This window comes from Perca flavescens, chromosome 9 (assembly GCF_004354835.1).
Source record: "Perca flavescens isolate YP-PL-M2 chromosome 9, PFLA_1.0, whole genome shotgun sequence".
Classification (NCBI taxonomy): domain Eukaryota; kingdom Metazoa; phylum Chordata; class Actinopteri; order Perciformes; family Percidae; genus Perca; species Perca flavescens.
This window is the reverse complement of record NC_041339.1, coordinates 29131868-29150553: the sequence shown is the minus strand read 5'-3', so window position 1 is coordinate 29150553 and position 18686 is coordinate 29131868. Positions and strand designations below refer to the sequence as shown.

The window sequence follows — 18686 nt, the reverse complement described above, 5'->3', positions numbered from 1 at the left end:
GTAGCCTTGGGTTTATAAGATAGGCCTGTTAGGTGTGATGCCTAATTCCTTCAGGAAAATGACTGGATGGAAAGAGGCCCAAATGCTCTGCTATATCTTTCTCTGTGGGCAATAACTAATTAACTGCATCTAGGGCTGCAACAACGAATCGATAAAATCGATGAAATTCGATTACTAAAAAAGTTGGCAACGAATTTAATTATCGATTTGTTGTGTCGCGCAACTATTACGCCACCTAGTCGCGGAGATAAAAAAAAAAATTGAGTTGAGCGCAGCGCGGAGCGAAAGAAAAGAAAAAAGAGCAGAGCGGGGGTAGAGGAAATACGGAGAGAGACCGGAGAGACCCGTAACGTTGTTCTGAAACACTCGGCGGAGGCAGAGAAATCAGTACGTCATCCAAGGTGTGGGAGCATTTCACACTAAATAAATCAAAAACGTGTTAATTGCAAGATAAACAAAAGCGACACGGCATGGCACGGGCGCACCACGGTGATGAGTCAGCACCTTAAACGTAAACATGTTGGAGTCCTTGATGAGGAGGAAGGGAGTTCAACAGCAGGGTAAAGTCACTACACTATCCTACTTCTGTTCTGAAGTGAGGAACGTACCGTCCCTCCAGTAGCTCTTCTGGTGCTGCTGTTTACTCGTTATCCAGCTGACTAGCATGACAAGCTAGCGTTAGCTCGGTAATAACAGTAATAAAGCAGGGGTGGTATACTTTGCAGGACTAAAGACACGGTTTTATTCACTCGCCTTTTTTGGCCCATTTATTTTTCAATCTGTTGTCATGTATATATTATGTGCTTTGTCCCATATCAGTTATTGTTGACAAATATAATAGTGTGTGGTGTATAAACAAACTTAACATGCACTTACTACAATGATGGTAATAATTTAATGAATAAGTGTGTGTCTGTCTGTCTGTCTGTCTGTCTGTCTGTATCTGCTATTTGGGTTACTTACCTTTACACAACTATTATCTAAAACAACAAGTATGTATGTATTGAGTTGATGTAAATCAATGCTTTTGTTTTTTTTATCCGATTCATCGATTAATCGAAAAAATAATCAACAGATTAATCGATTATTAAAATAGTCGTTAGTTGCAGCCCTTACTGCATCATCACTTTGTTGTTGTTTGAAGGAGATGGAGGTAAGAATGGGTCAAAGAGTCAAAGAGCATGAAGTCAAAGAGGAAGAGATTTTTTTTTCTCACAAAATATCAAGAATATAGTGGACAAAATGACTGACTGAAAACAAAACACTATTTTGCAAATCATTTAGGTCTGATGTGCCAAGGCTTTGAATTATGCCCTTTTTTCTTTCTCTCCGTCACCGCTTCAATAAATGGAATTCTGTTTGTGCTGCACAAAACACGGAAAAATTACATTTTGTAAAATGTAATGGCAACGTGTCTTTCCAGAAAGAATGTCCCAGTTTCTGCCAAGACAACTTGCTGTTCAATTTAAATGTAATTTAAAGACATGGCTAGGTACCACTTATAGAGCAAGTTAACACCAGATGAAAGTCTTCTTTTTGCTGACCTTCAGTAGTTTCATTTGAAATCATACATGTCAATGTAGTGATAACTCCCATTTCACTAAAAATACACTTAGTACCTGTATTACTTTACATTCCTTCAAACCCTTCACTACCTATATGAGTCTGGACAAACATGGATGTAAAGTACAACTTGACTGGTTGGCGAAGGCATACAAAGGTGAGGCAGTAATTCTAGTTTACTGTTTGAAATGGAAAATGACAAAGAATGTGATGAAGACTGGCATCGTGTGACAAGATGAATGAATGACTAGATTAATTCAAACTCAATATGTTGCAGTTACAACATCCTGCCAGGGTGTCTGTGGTGTCACATTTTGAAAATAGTGAATGTCTCAGTTTGTACTGTATCTTTGGAAGAAATAATCTTGTCTTAGCTGAAGGCCAAAACTGAGTACTAAATTTAGTCTCTCTTAATCTGTGACTGAAGAAGTGTTATCCCCTCACTTGGCTTGCTGTGAAACATAAACTTAGCACAAAAAGTAAGGAAATTTGTGTTTGGTAGATTATTTCTCTGTGGTAACAATGCTTTTTGGCAATAAATCTTATACCGTTGGAAAGCCTGTTTAGTTCCCTTTCAAATGGGGCCCCTTGGTAGGCGGTGTCTGACTGGGCCGGTTGGGGTTGTGATGAACAGTGGCAAATAATAGTCACATTAGAGATAATGGAACAGTGACTTCGAAGGTCATCGTGGAAGTTCATGTCATAGCAGGGCACATCGTGTCATACTGAGTAGTGCAGTCTCCCATACCGGATCCTGACTACTCTGTGCATAGGAACATCACAGCAGGGCGTTGCGGGATGTAACGTGGTGCTGCAGAGCATGGGTGGATGCTCCGGACGCAGCAGGATGCAGCAGGATGCAGCAGGATGCAGCAGGACGCAGCAGGATGCAGCAGGATGCAGCAGGATGCAACCTGCATTTGTCGCAAGTCAGCCAATGTGGTTGTGTTGGTCACTCTGGCACGAACAGCACGCCCAAGCTGATCCCACAAGTGTTCAATGGGGTTGAGGTCAGGAGGAGGTGCCAGGCTGTTGAGGCTGTGTATGGTTCTTCCACACGCTACTGAGGCTCCTGTTTGTGAAATGAATAAATTGTTCAGTTGCCAATATGTCTTCTTTCTTCAAATCTTCAATCATCCAATCCACCAAACAACAAACGAGTCAATGGCAGAATAAGGTGTTTGGCATTGGCAGAGAATATTTGGCAAATTTTTCATGGGCGCAACCCACATACTCAGCGCTGCTGCTCATCCCACAAATGCATGTTCCTTACAAATGGGGCATCATTTGAAAGGGAACTAAACAGGCTTTCCAACGGTATAAGATTTATTGCAAAAAAGCATTTTTTTTTTTTTTTTTTTTTTACCACAGAGAAATAATCTACCAAACACAAATTTCTTTACTTTTTGTGCTAAGTTTATATTCATCTCTCTCTCTCAACCTCCTCTTCAGTCCCTGTCGTCAGTGCTGAACAGTTCAGTAGTCCAGAGCGAAACACCCAATGTTGTTCTGGAGGGTCTGAGGCCGGGGACCGGCTACTTGGTGCAGGTGAGGGCTCGCACTGTGGCCGGCTACGGAGCCTACAGCAAGGAAATGCTCTTCCAAACGCTCACCGACGGTAAGTGGGGGGATGTGTGGGGAGAGAGAGAGAGAGAGAGAGAGAGAGAGAGAGAGAGAGAGAGAGAGAGAGAGAGAGAGAGAGAGAGAGAGAGAGAGAGAGAGAGAGAGAGAGACTGCAGGACTGAGAGGGGGAATGTGAGAGGTTGAGCAAGAGTGAAAATCTGGCTGTGGAAGTAATTAAATTCTGCCCTACTTTGTGTGTGTGTTTGCAGTCATGTAAAATGAGCTTTGTAAATTATATTTTGTGTATTTTTTCCCTTCCGGAAATGCTTAATTGTGTGTATTTGGGAGTCTAAAAAATATATATATAATACCTCTCTTTTCAATGTGTGTGTGTGTGTGTGTGTGTGTGTGTGTGTGTGTGTGGGTATGTCTTTGTGTGTGTTTCTGCAGATGAGTATAAGTCAGAGCTAGGACAGCAACTCTCCCTGATTGCAGGCTCTTTAGTAGGTGGAGTATGTATCGTCTCATTGGTAGCTATCGCCATCATCTGCACCAGGTAACACACACACACACACACACACACACACACACACACACACACACACACACACACACACACACACACAATGTGACTCTTTGCAGTGTAAACACTCAGTATCCCAACCATCTATTGGCCCTTTTCACACATTTTGACTTGTCATGTAGGAAAAGCACAGGTGTTACAAATAACATTAGCAATGGCTCTGTTCTGTCCAGTAAGCCGTGACCGTAAAACAGCATACATGTTACCAATACCCTGAAACTGAAGCAGCTAAATTGATTTTTAGCCATAATTTATTTACAGAAAGTTATTATTAATTCAAATTTCACTCACTAAGACTTTCCAGAGCTTTCACCACACCTCACAGTCTGGAACCTCAGTCACCTAATAATCCCCCCCCCCCCATACAACCGTCTGATAAGAAACATATAACAGATGGTCTGATGATGATGGTCTGATGACTGAGCCATCTCCATGACAACTGAGCAAACTATATGTAGAAGTGTACCTTGAGTTAAGAATTCTATTGTCAAAAATAGAAAAGTTTCCAAGGTCAAGAAAACACTTGACATTATTTTGATGGAGTCCAGGCCATTTTAAGCAGCTTTTTTTTTGTTGCATTTTGAATCTATTTCATTTACAACAGTAAACAACATGCATTAAGACATACATTTGATGTGAACATAAACCAATTTGCTAGTTTGGAAAAATATGGCTATTTTGTAGAGAAAATTGGGAAAACCCCCAAATAATGAACCTATCAGCTATAAACTACTAAATATAGTTTTTGTGCAACCATATGCCACAGCATACTGTATGCAGACACATTAAATAAGAAATGCCTGAGGTTTCTGTGACCCCATGACCTCCCAGAAACAGCAAGCAACAAACTTTTTTTCCCCCTGTATGCAGTATAAGGTGTCTATTGTAAAGATCAGTTGACGTATTAAAATATTCCAGAGTGCATTTCTTTGGTTCCATCCAAAGATGACAGCAAGAAACAAGAGCTTAAAAAACAGAGCAGTGACAAGCCACCAAATACTAATGAATTCCTGAAAGACTTTTTCCTTCTCTGAAACAGACTTTTGACATTCAGGCAGACAATTTATTTTACCGACAACCAATTACCTTTTTTGTGTAGCATTTCTGTCTGTTGCCGCTTTCCTTACAATCTCTCCGTATGTGTGTCTGTCTGCAGAAGAAGGCAGTTGAAAGAGAGTGTGTACGGTGACAAGCTGCAACAGTACAACGCAGGAGGAGGTACGACCAGTACTGAAACTTTAAATGAGCTCTACCTATACACATACACACACACCAAACTTCCAAAACAGTGTTTATTATTTACACTTTCAAATTTTCTCCTCAGAGGTGACTCTGAGGCCTGACATGTTCAGTGGTCCTACCCCCACTGTGACATTTCCCACCCTGTCTGAAGGCCATAGTTCACCGGGGGTCAAGATCTACATTGACCCCTTCACCTACGAGGACCCCAATGAGGCTGTCAGGGAGTTTGCCAAGGAAATTGACCCCTCCTGTGTCAAAATAGAGGAAGTCATTGGATCAGGTAGAGATTTTCATAGACTTAGTGTCTTTGACCCTATGTTCACCCTTAAGCCCAGTTCAGACCAAAGATTTGCGACGAGACGAGTTAAAACTTGCAACTACTTGCAACGCGCCGTTCTGTGACATTCTAAAACCTGCCAGTTCACACTAGTGTAGTCTCGCTTTGCCAGACCATCCACACGCCGTGGAGCGGAGGGTGGTCTGGCTACTCCGCACAGCTTTCTGGGATGGGAGAAAAATGTGCTCTGGTTTATTGGCATTTATTTAAACCAATCACAATCAACTTGGGCGGTGCTATGCATCGAATGCAACCTTTGCAAAATACTAGTGTGAGAGAAAGCTCTGATTGCACCGATAATATAGCTAGCTGTCTCAATTTCCCATGCAGAGATCTGAGGAGCAGTTTAACAGTAGTCCTCATAAATCCACCGGAGTTTCAAATTCCAAAAAAAAAGAAAGCAGAAGGAAAATACACGCATCCGGTGGAATTTCCTGCAGCACCGGATCAATCCCGGAAGGGGAACGTCAAGGATATAGACTAACACCAGTGCAATGAGACGGTGTATGATTCAATAGCAATGGCTCTTTGTAATTCTGGTCTAACTTCCAACTTTCAGGCTTTTGTTTGTAGAAGGACATATCACGTTGTTGTGTTGTGTCTAAATATGGATAAAATTAGTGATAGTGAGATGCTTTCTACAGTTCTATTTCTAGTGCTGAATCGGCAAAAGACTACGTTTTATATCTCTGATAAAACCTGCCACTGGCGACTTGACAAGCTGAGTTGCAGGCGCAACCATCCGCTGGCCTGAGTCGAGTTGAGACCGGCCGGTTCAGACCGCCGCAACCTTTCCCTGCGACGTTATTAAACGGTTTGTTCTCGTTTCGAATCTTTGGTCTGAACTGGGCTTTACTCTCTCTCTCTCTCTCTCTCTCTCTCTCTCTCTCTCTCTCTCTCTCTCTCTCTCTCTCTCTCTCTCTCTCTCTCTCTCTCTCTCTATGTTGTTTATGAAAGACCGAAAAAGTCTTTACAAATGCCTCAAATGAAAAGCCATGATTAGTTTGATATGTGTCAAATATTTGTGCAAGAGCTTTACACACACAGTCCTTGTTCATATCTACCTTCTATTAACTGCTTCAAAAGGGAACGTTATATAAGTAAACCTTGGTTTCCTCTAATGAGACCAACTGTCACTTGAACTGGCAGATACACTACAGTAAATTAATCAATTTCTTCAACTGTGCTAGACGTTTATGTCAATGAGAAAGACCTGGAAACGTTCACTGCCAATTTATTATTTTGCTTTCTTTATTTTCCTTTGAAGTCAGGAGACATGTTTTATTAATGCTGAAAACTTTCACAGCAATAAATTAAAACAGTCTTAGTGCATTCTCTTTGGCTATCCGAGCTGAACTGTGAAAGAAATGCTGTGTGATGTTTGGCAAATAGAGAAAGTTGGATGTGAAATGGAGTCCGAAGGGCATCCTCTGAAATGTTTTGGGGAGCAGAGGTTTAGCTGTCGGATGGAAAAAAAGATGGAAATAAGAAACAAAAAATAAGATTTTATTTTACTACTGATCCCTGAGTACTGAAACTATGTAATACTTTAAACGATTTTATTATATATTCAATCATCGTCGCCAAGAGGATCCAAGGCAAGTGAAACACACAAATTTGAGCATAATATACAATAAAAACTGCAACTACATAAAACATAAAGTACAAATATGTAAAACATGTGCTAAAACCCACCACACAAGGTCATACATAGAGGTTCACAAAATGCAGTGGCAGCACAATATAAATCGGGAGAACATTCAGCCATCATCTTCCAACCCAGTCATCAATTGCAGGGCATGTCAAAATAAATAGGCATTTGACATCCCATCGAACTTTGTTTATAATTTAATTTGCCTTAAAAACTATTGGGAATACAAAATACTGAAGAACAACCTAAAGCTCTGTAGGTGATATTGATGCTTAATGCAGATTTCTGCATCAAATTCACAAATAAATAACATTTTCAAGGTCTCAAAGACAGGCTGTATATCATCTCTGCATTTAATTTTGAACTTTTTTTTTTTTTTTAATGAAAGTTCAATACCACCTACTATGGGGTCAAGGTGACAGCATTAAACTGCCTTGGGCACTCACATCTCTAACAGTCACGCGTTCACTGTCAGTTTTGGTACTTTGATTAATTTAAAATGCTCATATTATGCTTTTTGGCTTATTTCCTTTACTTTATTGTGTTATATATCTTTTTGTGCACGTTATAGGTTTACAAAGTGAAAAAGCCCAAAGTCAACCCCAAAGGCACTTACCATCTCCAACAGAAAACACTGTTCATAAACTGCTCCAAACAGCTCTATTGTAGTCCAGCCTTTACTTCAGAGACAAACGTGGTCACTTTGTAACACACGTTATAATGCTCGTCTAGCTCCTAGCGTGGCACTCCCTTATACTCTGCTTCTGACTGGCTAGTAGTCCTTACCTAGCTACTGCGCATGTGCGACTCCCAACAAAGATGGAACAGAAGTGCGATGCCTCACTCTGTAGCTAAAGCAGAGAGCTCAACACACAGGGTGAAAAGAGGAGCTGCAGCAATGTGCAGCAAACAACAAAAATATGGTGTTTTTTGAAAATGAAAGCACATAAACCTATTCTGGTACAACCTCTAAATACAATTATGAACCTGAAAATGAGCATAATATGAGCATACATTTAAACTCAGGTTGGTCATGCATTAAAACCTCATACTGTAGCCCTGTCTTGTAGGGTCCTTGTATCAACATGTTTTTATTATTTTAGTTCATATTGCACTCATGTTGCACATATTCCTTAGTACATTTGGGTTTAATCAATTTACCATAAACTAATCAACACAAAACTCACACAGGGTTAATATTTCACCTTGGGAGTACTGGTTATTTTTTGGGTGTCTCTGTACACAGCACTTAATCAGAACACAATGCATGGCTGCAGTGCATCCATGATTTGTATACATCAAACCATAAGAGATGGAGGAATTTTTTTTACTCCAATGTTATCCCTCAGTTAACTCCTTTTTTTTTTTTTTTTTTTCTTTCTTTGGGCCAAAACTAATCAAACCCAAATGGCGATGGAGCTCTGGGTGGTTAAGGTCATGAACCAGATTGAGACCCTCACCGCTGAGAATATGTGCTCTGGGCTTTGGTCTGTTGAGCCACTCTGTGAGGCTTTCCGTAATCCCTCCGTTTCTCACTTTATTTCTCTCAGGGGAAGGTTTCTCACCTCAGCCAGAGGTGACAGAGGAGAGATGAAAATAACGGGAGGGAGGAGAAAACATGAGGGGTTGATAGGAGATGTGGCCGGACTTTGAGCCCTTAAACGGCTGAATCTCTCCCATTCTGCTGTGATGGAAAGTAAAAATGTATCCACAGCTCTTTCTCTCTTTCTCCCTCCCTTCGACTTTCTCTTTTGTTTTTCTTTCCGTATTTCTTTGATACTTTCTATCTTCATCTTTCTCTGGGATTCAGCCCCTCTGGAGTTTTAGAGTTTGTTTGCATATAGAGAAATGCTAAAACAAAGAACCAAGGGGGGGATAAAAGTAGAAAGCACCCTTAGGAGATGATAAAAATATCTCACCTCACTCTCTCTTCCTCTCTCTCTATCTCTCTCTTTTTCTGTGATTACACCCGTCTCGTTTTCTCTTTCCTTATTACTATCGTTCACACTGTAAGAAATGTCTTCATAAAAAAGCACTTTCTTTAAATTTTGAGACACTTTAATTAACAATAGAAAGTAGCAATACTATTTAACCTTACAGGCCAGTTAATATACTACTGAGACTGTATTTAGATATGCTGTAGATTTAAGACAAGATTGTAGAATAACACCAAGGAATATTTCTTCTAAAATATCATATATGTCTGCTCCATATTCCCCTTGACCACCTCTATTTTAGAAAAAGAGGAAGTGAGATACCATCTGATCTCGCCTCTCTTTGCGAAAATTGCTGTTTTCATCCCTCTTCGTCCATGCTTTCATACTTTCTCCCTTCTTCTCCCTTTTCATCAATACTGTCTCATTTCCATCCTTCACTCTTTCATTTCTACACCCCCTATCTTTCTTTCCCCCCATCCTCTCTTTCTATTCTCCTTCTTATTTTGCCCTCCATCAATCTCTACTTCAGCTGGTTTACAGCAGTGACAGTAGATAGTTTTTAATGAGCAGCGAGATGTGGAGAAGAGATCACAGTGAGACAGGACGACACAGCCTGTCATCCAATTCCCATCACTCATCCATTATTCACATGTGATTTATATCTCTGAGATGAGGACTTTTATTTTGAAGTGATATTCAATTTTCATGTCCCCAAGCAGCATATGGCTGCATTTATTTCGACAAAAGACGTATGTGTCTCCAGCACTGTAGGAAGTTTTCTCTACAATGAACAAGTTCAAGACAGTTCATATATATGTCAACATAGCAATACATAAAGAAAGCAAAAACACGTGAAAAATATAACCTCCTGGAGCTTTTAGTTTAAAAAGTTCTTCCAAAAAAAGAGAACTTTTTTGTACATGACTGCATTTGTCTCCTCCACACTGTGGGGCTTGGGGTTTATTTGAAGATTACATGATGAACTGATTGGTCCAACTTGAACATGTCTCTTATAGTCTCGCATTGCCAGACCTTCCTCCACAGCGCTGCAGAGGAGGGTCTGGCTAGTCCACACAGCATTCCAGGATGGGAGAAAAACATGCTTTGGTTTATTGGCATTTCCTTTAACCAATCACAATCGTCATGGGTGGCGCTAACCGCGGCACGGAGCAACACAGCCGCTGCAAAACAGCCTCTGGAAGAAACTTGGTTTGGTGGAACGTGTACGTTCAAATGTTGTTTTTGTCATGCAAAAAAATTCTGATTTGACAGATTGTCTAGCTAGCTGTCTTAATTTACCCTGCAGAGAGGAGCAGTTAAACATAGTCCTCATAAATTGACTGGAGTTTAAACACAAAGAAAGCGGAAGGTAGCGGACATCCGGCCGAAATGAAAGACATCCAGCGGACATTCCGGCGGCACCTGAACAATCTTGGAAGTCGAACGTAGTGAATATAGACTATGTCTCATACAATGTCAGTATAATGTTGAATACTGAAAAAAACAATTCTATATAAAGTGCCATTGTACTCAATCAGAAGTGCTTGTCAGATAGTCAAATAGCTTCAGTAAATCCTGTGTCCGGTGAGCTGTGTACAACCATTTCTGTAACTTTCCGAAACCGATAATCTGACATTCCCACTCACGTCATGGCAGAGGTGCAGAGGTGAGAAAGGAGCCAGGGTTTGAACTTCTCCCGCTACCACTTTTTTTCATTCTTCTTTCACTTTTTTTTTTTGCATCATTATCACCATATTTAAACAATACTGCCTCCCCTCTCTAAGATGGTATGTTTACCCTATAAACACTTTTGATCACGTCATACAATCTAGTTCTGATTGAGCATAACCAACCCTAAAGTATTCTGTGACTCTGGTGGTTCTTTTTTAAAGTCTGACGAATTAATGATGTCATTATTATGAATGTTATATAACTTTAGAGTAAATACTAGGTAGTCCATTCTTACTCTTTCCTACTTCTTGTCAGGTAGCTAATGCTAAGTAGCCTATCTAGCTGACAGATAAGCTGGCATCCTATGTGAAATCAGCACATAAATTGTAAATTGGAAGTATGGATAGAGTTAGAAAATGTTTTAGCCTACAGGACAAATAATGAAACTGCAGGCAGGGGATTGAACCTAATATATGAATGTTGTGTTTCAGTACAGTCTCTTTTTCCGTGAGGTCACCAGGCTGCCTTGGTTTAAACCACGAGATGAAACTTGAGGTGTGGTGTGCAAAAGCCTAGTACCATCACAATAGTAATGGCATTGTCCCTTTTATCTTGTTTGCCACCTCTGCTACAAACCTTTTCTTCACCTGAGAGGGGCTATTGAGAGAATTCAATTTTTGTTGTTCTTTCGGTCTGCAAAAATACCACCAGTGTCCCCGTAATCAAAGCCCCCAACATCACTCTGCTCCCACGACTGAGAGAGAGTTTATGTGTTTAACACGCCCTGGCCCTCACGCTACTGCCCAACTCAGCTGCTGAAAAGGACAATATGCTCCCTTTTGTCTGATTGATTAAGAATTTGTAATCATCAATTTGTAACCAAATGGTAGGACCTTCAGCCCATCTGGTTTCTCTGGTCATATTTTCACATCATACAAATGTGATTAAAATGTAATTATTTGTTTGCCTCTTTGATTATGTAATAATTTATTCAAGGGCTCTGAACTCAAAGAAGCATTAAAAAAAACATCCCTAATAATGTACTTGTTTTTCTCTGCTGAGTCACATATTGTTTTCTAAAAGAATTAAATGTTTACTGTTCCTTTTTGATTATGCTCTAAGACATAATGCTTTAATTTCATTTAAATTCATTTCCATAATGTTTTCTTCTTCTTTAGGTGAATTTGGGGAGGTGTACAAGGGTCGCCTAAAGCCTGTTGGGAAAAAAGAAATTCCTGTGGCCATCAAGACACTGAAGGTTGGCTACTCTGAGAGGCAGAGGAGGGACTTCCTGTCCGAGGCGTCAATCATGGGCCAGTTTGACCAACCAAACATCATCAGACTGGAGGGCGTGGTCACCAAGAGCAGGCCTACGATGATCATCACAGAGTTCATGGAGAACGGAGCACTTGACTTGTTTCTCAGGGTAAATAACACAGACACACTGTACACACAGACACATACATATGTAGCCATTGTAACAGTGTACTGCTGCACTTAATATAACTTTCAAAATGATCTACAGTTTTAATGTAAATGACCCTGGTATCAACACTATATATTTATATATATTATTTATATATATTTTTAGATAAAAGCTGTTAATGCCAGATATTTTATAATGCTACTAATATGAATTAAAATAATAATAAACTTTATTAACACTGCAATACTAACTAATACAACTAACAACAATAAAAAAAATTAAATGAAACAATAATAAAACAGATAAGACATGTTGGATATATAACAGTATTTACAAAACAATCTCAACCTTAAGCTACTAAAATGTTACTTGGCTTCTATAGTATTTCTATTTTCACTATCAAATGCTTGCGACTAAATGAGCAACAACTTTGGCAGAAAATAGTGCATTCATGTAGATTCAAATGACTCAAAGTGAGAGGCTGTTTGAAGAAAATATATTTTCAGGGCCTTTTTAAAAGTCCATTGTGAACGTGAACCATCACCTTATCATGGTGGAGAGGTTTGTGTGTCTCTGTGAACCTGAGGGCTGTGTTGTCTGGAGCTTTGTGCTCCTGGTAGGGTATCCCAAGGCAAAGTGGTCTCAGGTGAGGGGCCAGACAAAGAATGGTTCAAAAACCCTATGGAAAAACAAGGTAGAGATGGAGTGACCCTCCCCGGAGGAAGCCCGGGGTCAGCGAGCGCCTGGTGGCCGGGTTTGCCACGGAGCCCGGCCGGGCACAGCCCGAATAAGCTACGTGGCTCCCATCTCTCCAGCCCATGGGCCCACCAACTGTGGGAGGAACCGCTGGGGTCGGGTGCGCTGCCACATGGGTGGCAGTGAAGGTCAGGGCCTCGACGGACCAGACCCGGGCGGCAGACGCTGGCTCTGGGGACGTGGAACGTCACCTCTCTGTGGGGGAAGGAGCCGGAACTGGTGCGGGAGGTGGAGCGCTACCGGTTAGATCTGGTGGGGCTTACCTCCACGCACAGTCTCGGTTCTGGAACCGTACTCCTGGATAGGGGTTGGACTCTTTTCTTCTCCGGAGTTGCCCAGGGTGTGAGGCGCCGGGCGGATGTGGGGATACTCACAAGCCCCCGGCTGAGCGCCGCTACGTTGGAGTTTACCCCGGTGGACGAGAGGGTCGCCTCCCTACGCCTGCGGGTTGTGGGGGGGAAAACTCTGACTGTTGTTTGTGCATATGCACCAAACAGGAGTTCGGAGTATTTGGCCTTCTTGGAGACCTTGAGTGGAGTCCTGCATGGGGCGCCAGTGGGGGACTCCATTGTTCTGCTGGGACTTCAACGCACACGTGGGCAATGATGGAGACACCTGGAGGCGTGATTGGGAGGAACGGCCTCCCTGATCTAAACCAGAGTGGTTGTTTGTTGTTGGACTTCTGTGCTAGTCATGGATTGTCTATAACGAACACCATGTTTGAACATAGGGATGCTCATAAGTGTACCTGGTACCAGAGCACCCTAGGCCAAGGTCAATGATCGATTTCATAATCGTTTCATCTGATCTGAGGCCGTATGTTTTGGACACTCGGGTGAAGAGAGGGGCAGAGCTGTCAACCGATCACCATCTGGTGGTGAGTTGGGTCAGGGGTGGGGAAGACTCTGGACAGACCTGGTAAGCCCAAACGTGTAGTGCGGGTAAATTGGGAACGTCTGGAGGAGGCCCCTGTCCGACAGACTTTCAACTCACACCTCCGGGCGGAGCTTTTCGTGCATCCCTGTGGAAGCTGAGGGCATTGAACCCGAGTGGACAATGTTCAAAGTTTCCATTGCTGAAGCTGCGGCGAGGAGCTGTGGTCTTAGGGTCTTAGGTGCCTCAAGGGGCGGTAACCCACAAACACCGTGGTGGACACCGGTGGTCAGGAAGCCGTCCAACTGAAGAAGGAGTCTTTCCGGGATATGTTATCCCGGAGGACTCGGAGGCAGTTGCAGGGTACCGAAGGGCCCGGGGCTGCAGCCTCTGCCGTGAAAGAGGCAAAGCAGCGGGTGTGGGAGAAGTTTGGAGAAGACATGGAGAAGGACTTTCGGTCTGCACCAAAGTGCTTCTGGAAAACTGTTCGCCACCTCAAGAGGGGGAAGCGGGGAACCATCCAAGCTGTGTACAGTAAGGATGGGACACTGTTGACCTCAACTGAGGAGGTAATAGGGCGGTGGAAGGAGCACTTTGAGGAACACCTGAATCCGACTAATACGCCCTCTGTTAGAGGCAGAGCTGGAGGATAACGGGGGATTGTCGTCGATTTCCCAGGCGGAAGTCACTGATGTAGTCAAACAACTCCACAGTGGCAAAGCCCCGGGGATTGATGAGATCCGTCCAGAAATGCTCAAGGCTCTGGGTGTGGAGGGGCTGTCCTGGTTGACACGCCTCTTCAACATTGCGTGGAAGTCTGGGACGGTGCCAAAGGAGTGGCAGACTGGGGTGGTGGTTCCCCTTTTTAAAAAGGGGGACCAGAGGGTGTGTGCCAATTACAGGGGTATCACACTTCTCAGCCTCCCTGGTAAAGTCTACTCCAAGGTGCTGGAAAGGAGGGTTCGGCCGATAGTCGAACCTCGGGTTGAGGAGGAACAATGCGGATTCCGTCCTGGTCGTGGAACAACGGACCAGCTCTTCACTCTTGCAAGGATCCTGGAGGGAGCCTGGGAGTATGCCCAACCGGTCTACATGTGTTTTGTGGATTTGGAGAAGGCGTATGACCGGGTCCCCTGGGAGATACTGTGGGAGGTGCTGCGGGAGTATGGGGTGAGGAGGTCTCTACTCAGGGCCATCCAATCTCTGTACAACCAAAGTGAGAGCTGTGTCCGGGTTCTCGGCAGTAAGTCGGACTCGTTTCAGGTGAGGGTTGGCCTCCGCCAGGGCTGCGCTTTGTCACCAATCCTGTTTGTAATATTTATGGACAGGATATTGAGGCGTAGTCGGGGTGGGGAGGGGTTGCAGTTCGGTGGGCTGGGGATCTCATCGCTGCTCTTTGCAGATGATGTGGTCCTGATGGCATCATCGGCCTGTGACCTTCAGCACTCACTGGATCGGTTCGCAACCGAGTGTGAAGCGGTTGGGATGAGGATCAGCACCTCTAAATCGGAGGCCATGGTTCTCAGCAGGAAACCGATGGAATGCCTTCTCCAGGTAGGGAATGAGTCCTTACCCCAAGTGAAGGAGTTCAAGTACCTTGGGGTTTTGTTCGCGAGTGAGGGGACAATGGTTTGTCGATTGGTCGGAGAATCGGCGCAGCGGGTGCGGTATTACATTCAATCTATCTCACTGTTGTGACGAAAAAAGAGCTGAGCCAGAAGGCAAAGCTCTCGATCTACCGGTCAGTTTTCGTTCCTACCCTCACCTATGGTCATGAAGGCTGGGTCATGACCGAAAGAACGAGATCCAGGGTACAAGCGGCCAAAATGGGTTTCCTCAGGAGGGTGGCTGGCGTCTCCCTTAGAGATAGGGTGAGAAGCTCAGTCATCCGTGAGGAGCTCGGAGTAGAGCCGCTGCTCCTTCGCGTCGAAAGGAGCCAGTTGAGGTGTTTCGGGCATCTGGTAAGGATGCCCCCTGGGCGCCTCCCTAGGGAGGTGTTCCAGGCACGTCCAGCTGGGAGGAGGCCTCAGGGAAGACCCAGGACTAGGTGGAGGGATTATATCTCCAACCTGGCCTGGGAACGCCTTGGGATCCCCCAGTCGGAGCTGGTTAATGTTGCTCGGAAAAGGGAAGTTTGGGGTCCCCTGCTGGAGCTGCTCCCCCCGCGACCCGACACCGGATAAGCGGACGAAGATGGATGGATGGATGGCATTTACACACTTATTTTGGAACTTTCAGCTGTATCACATGGGCTTCATCAGCAGGTTGAGTCATGTGAGATGGTTGAAAGATTTAGTTTTTCAGCTTATGAAACAGAACTTTTACACTTAACAATTTGAAACCTTGTTCAAGTGTTTAAGGTGACTTAGTAATCTCTCTTTAACACAAGGCAGGACAGGTTTAATTTTACACGCAAACTGAAACTGTTATGGAAAATAATATTGGTAAACAATTGTGAACCAATCTGATGTTTTTTGCAAAATAGCATAGATATACTGTACATTATGTCTGTGTTAATGTATGTGCCTACACTATTGATATACACATTCATCTTCAATCTAAAATCACCTATAGTCCAAACAAAGGGCGTAACTTTGGGTTCAACATTGGGTGAGTTGAGATCGCCAACTATCTAGGGAGGTCCCGGGACACGTCTGCATGTATTGAGAAGAGAAAAAAAAATAAAAATTGTCAAAGAGAAATTCCAAAAAGGCGAAAAAAACTCAGAGAAATAGCAACAAAACTACGGAAAAAGTAGTAATCAAAAGTTTTGATTATTGGGGGGGATTGTAGCAGTAAATTACGCCTATGGTCCAAACACATAAATACCCAAACAGATGGGAGGAGTGGGAGTTTTTGGAGAAAGAGAACCTCCCGCTTATCCTTTTCTCCTCTCTTCTCCTTCCTGTGCTCCTTCCTCCTCATCCTGCGAACATGTCTATCTGTCAGACTGTCCGTCCCTTTGATCCTGCCCTCCTTTCCGAGCGCCTCCAAAGACAGAAAGAGAAACTCTTTGATGTTTGGTTCTCACAGTGTGACCCCTTTTGACTCAGAAATCCTCCACTGACTTACACACACACACACACACACACACACACACACACACACACAATGATCGATCTCACTGGTGTTGCTGTCCTAGCGTGACCATCTTGCAGACACAAGACCCAGAGGATCAATTGTGTGTGTGTGTGTGTGTGTGTGTGTGTGTGTGTGTGTGTGTGTGTGTGTGTGTGTGTGTGTGTGTGTGTGTGTGTGTGTGTGTGTGTGTGTGTGTGTGTGTGTGTGTGTGTACCTAGAAAAAGGTTTTGCCTGCAGAGGATTAGGCTAGAGGAGCATCAAAGGCGCAGTTTGATGCACAAAGTGAATTAAAAAGACACACACACACACACACACACCTTTGACTGCAACCATGTCAGCAGGGATGTCAGTGATGTTTTTAAGAGACAGAGACTGTCTGGCCCAAAGGTGAAAAGAGTAAAATAGCAAAAAAAAAGGCTTTGGGTTTAGTCAACATGTCTCATAACAAAATAAGTGTTTTTTTTCTGTTGATTTTTGATATTCAGCATAGGAATGTTATGTTTGCTTGTGCACATTAAGAAAATATTTGCCAAACCTCTTAAAAATGGTTCTGTTATTCTCTAAACCTCTTGTCTTAATCATTGGAATTAAATTATTGAAACTATAGAATGAACCACTTTTGCATCTTAGCACATACTGTACACCTTTGGGACAGCAAAAGACAATTGATGAATATTCTCAAAGTCCCTGTTTAATTATTCCATCTTACAAAAAACATCTTTGTTTATCTGAGCTATTAATAGTTAATAATTATAATAATGAATTCTGACTTACCGTTTTTACTGCTACTTGTGTGTAGCATTGGTCAACCTGCATTCTATATAAAGTAAAAATAATTGATTAACTAGCATCTCAAACTGTAAAGGACAAACATAGACATACAACATGACGCAAAGCTCACATTAAGGAACAAACATTTAATGTCAATTTAAGAAAGTTACAAAATTGTCGGACAAAGGCCTCCATTTCTGACATTGGCAATTTGTGGAGGAGGGTTTTTAGACCCTGTTTAATACAAGCACTTTCAAGATTCAAGAACTTTATTGTCATTATGCAAGCACAACAAAATTGCAATTGGGTCAGCATTAAATGGTGCATTGTTTTAAGGACTTCACACATATTTCCATAGTACAGAATCTAACTTTGAAGTATAGTCTCCTAACCTAACCCATACCATACCCAAGACCAAGACCAAGGGCTGTAATATGAATAGGAAATTGCTAATTGAATGATTAAAATTGTTAAGTTGGAGTTAAAATGTGAAAATCACATTTCAACAACACCAGCAGTCATATTACAGCCACATTTTGTAACATGTAACTGTCATCTGGTTTGAAAAAAAGGTGCTTTTTCTTTCTCCAAAAAATGTTTTATGTGAAAAACTGACATATCTTTGACTATATTTCAAAATAACTAAAGGAACTAAACGGAATAATAATTGCATGGTTTTGCAGCAAAATGATGGGCAGTTTCCAGTGATCCAGCTTGTTGGTATGCTGAGGGGCATCGCGTCTGGAATGAGGTACACACACACACACACACACATACACACACACCTGCTACAGAAATCCATTATTATTATAAAGACGAAGAAGAAACGTTGTAATCATTGTTGTGTCAAATTATATTTTTTATGTAACAATACTAAGAGACCTTGAGATTTCATGTGGTTATATCCAATATACTCAGACATCAGCAGCACACACACACACTCACACACACACACACACACACACACACACACACACACACACACACACACACACACACACTAGATCCTATCTGGGTTTTAGTGGAGGTATATGGCTGTGATAACACACAAACATGTACAAGTGCACAGACATTAAATCCCATCCCTATATCAAAGGTAGCTGGCAGTGATAAGACACACAAACACACACACACACACACACACACACACACACACACACACACACACACACACACACACACACACACACACACACACACACACAAAATCCCTGTAGCTTTTTATAGTAGCC

General features: G+C 42.5%; 1 protein-coding gene across 2 annotated transcripts in view; it reads left to right on the top strand.

The window, feature by feature from the left end:
* The window catches only part of LOC114561052 (ephrin type-B receptor 1), a 95723-nt gene that overhangs the window by 63875 nt on the left and 13162 nt on the right, over positions 1–18686 (top strand). The window contains exons 10-15 of one of the 2 annotated variants that reach the window (XM_028586707.1): positions 3016–3181; positions 3577–3682; positions 4866–4927; positions 5034–5231; positions 11726–11973; positions 18138–18205. In XM_028586707.1, coding sequence (XP_028442508.1) covers positions 3016–3181; positions 3577–3682; positions 4866–4927; positions 5034–5231; positions 11726–11973; positions 18138–18205 — 848 coding nt within the window. Of the gene's footprint in view, positions 1–3015; positions 3182–3576; positions 3683–4865; positions 4928–5033; positions 5232–11038; positions 11085–11725; positions 11974–18137; positions 18206–18686 lie in introns of those variants that run through there. The other variant, XM_028586708.1, reaches the window with a different exon arrangement.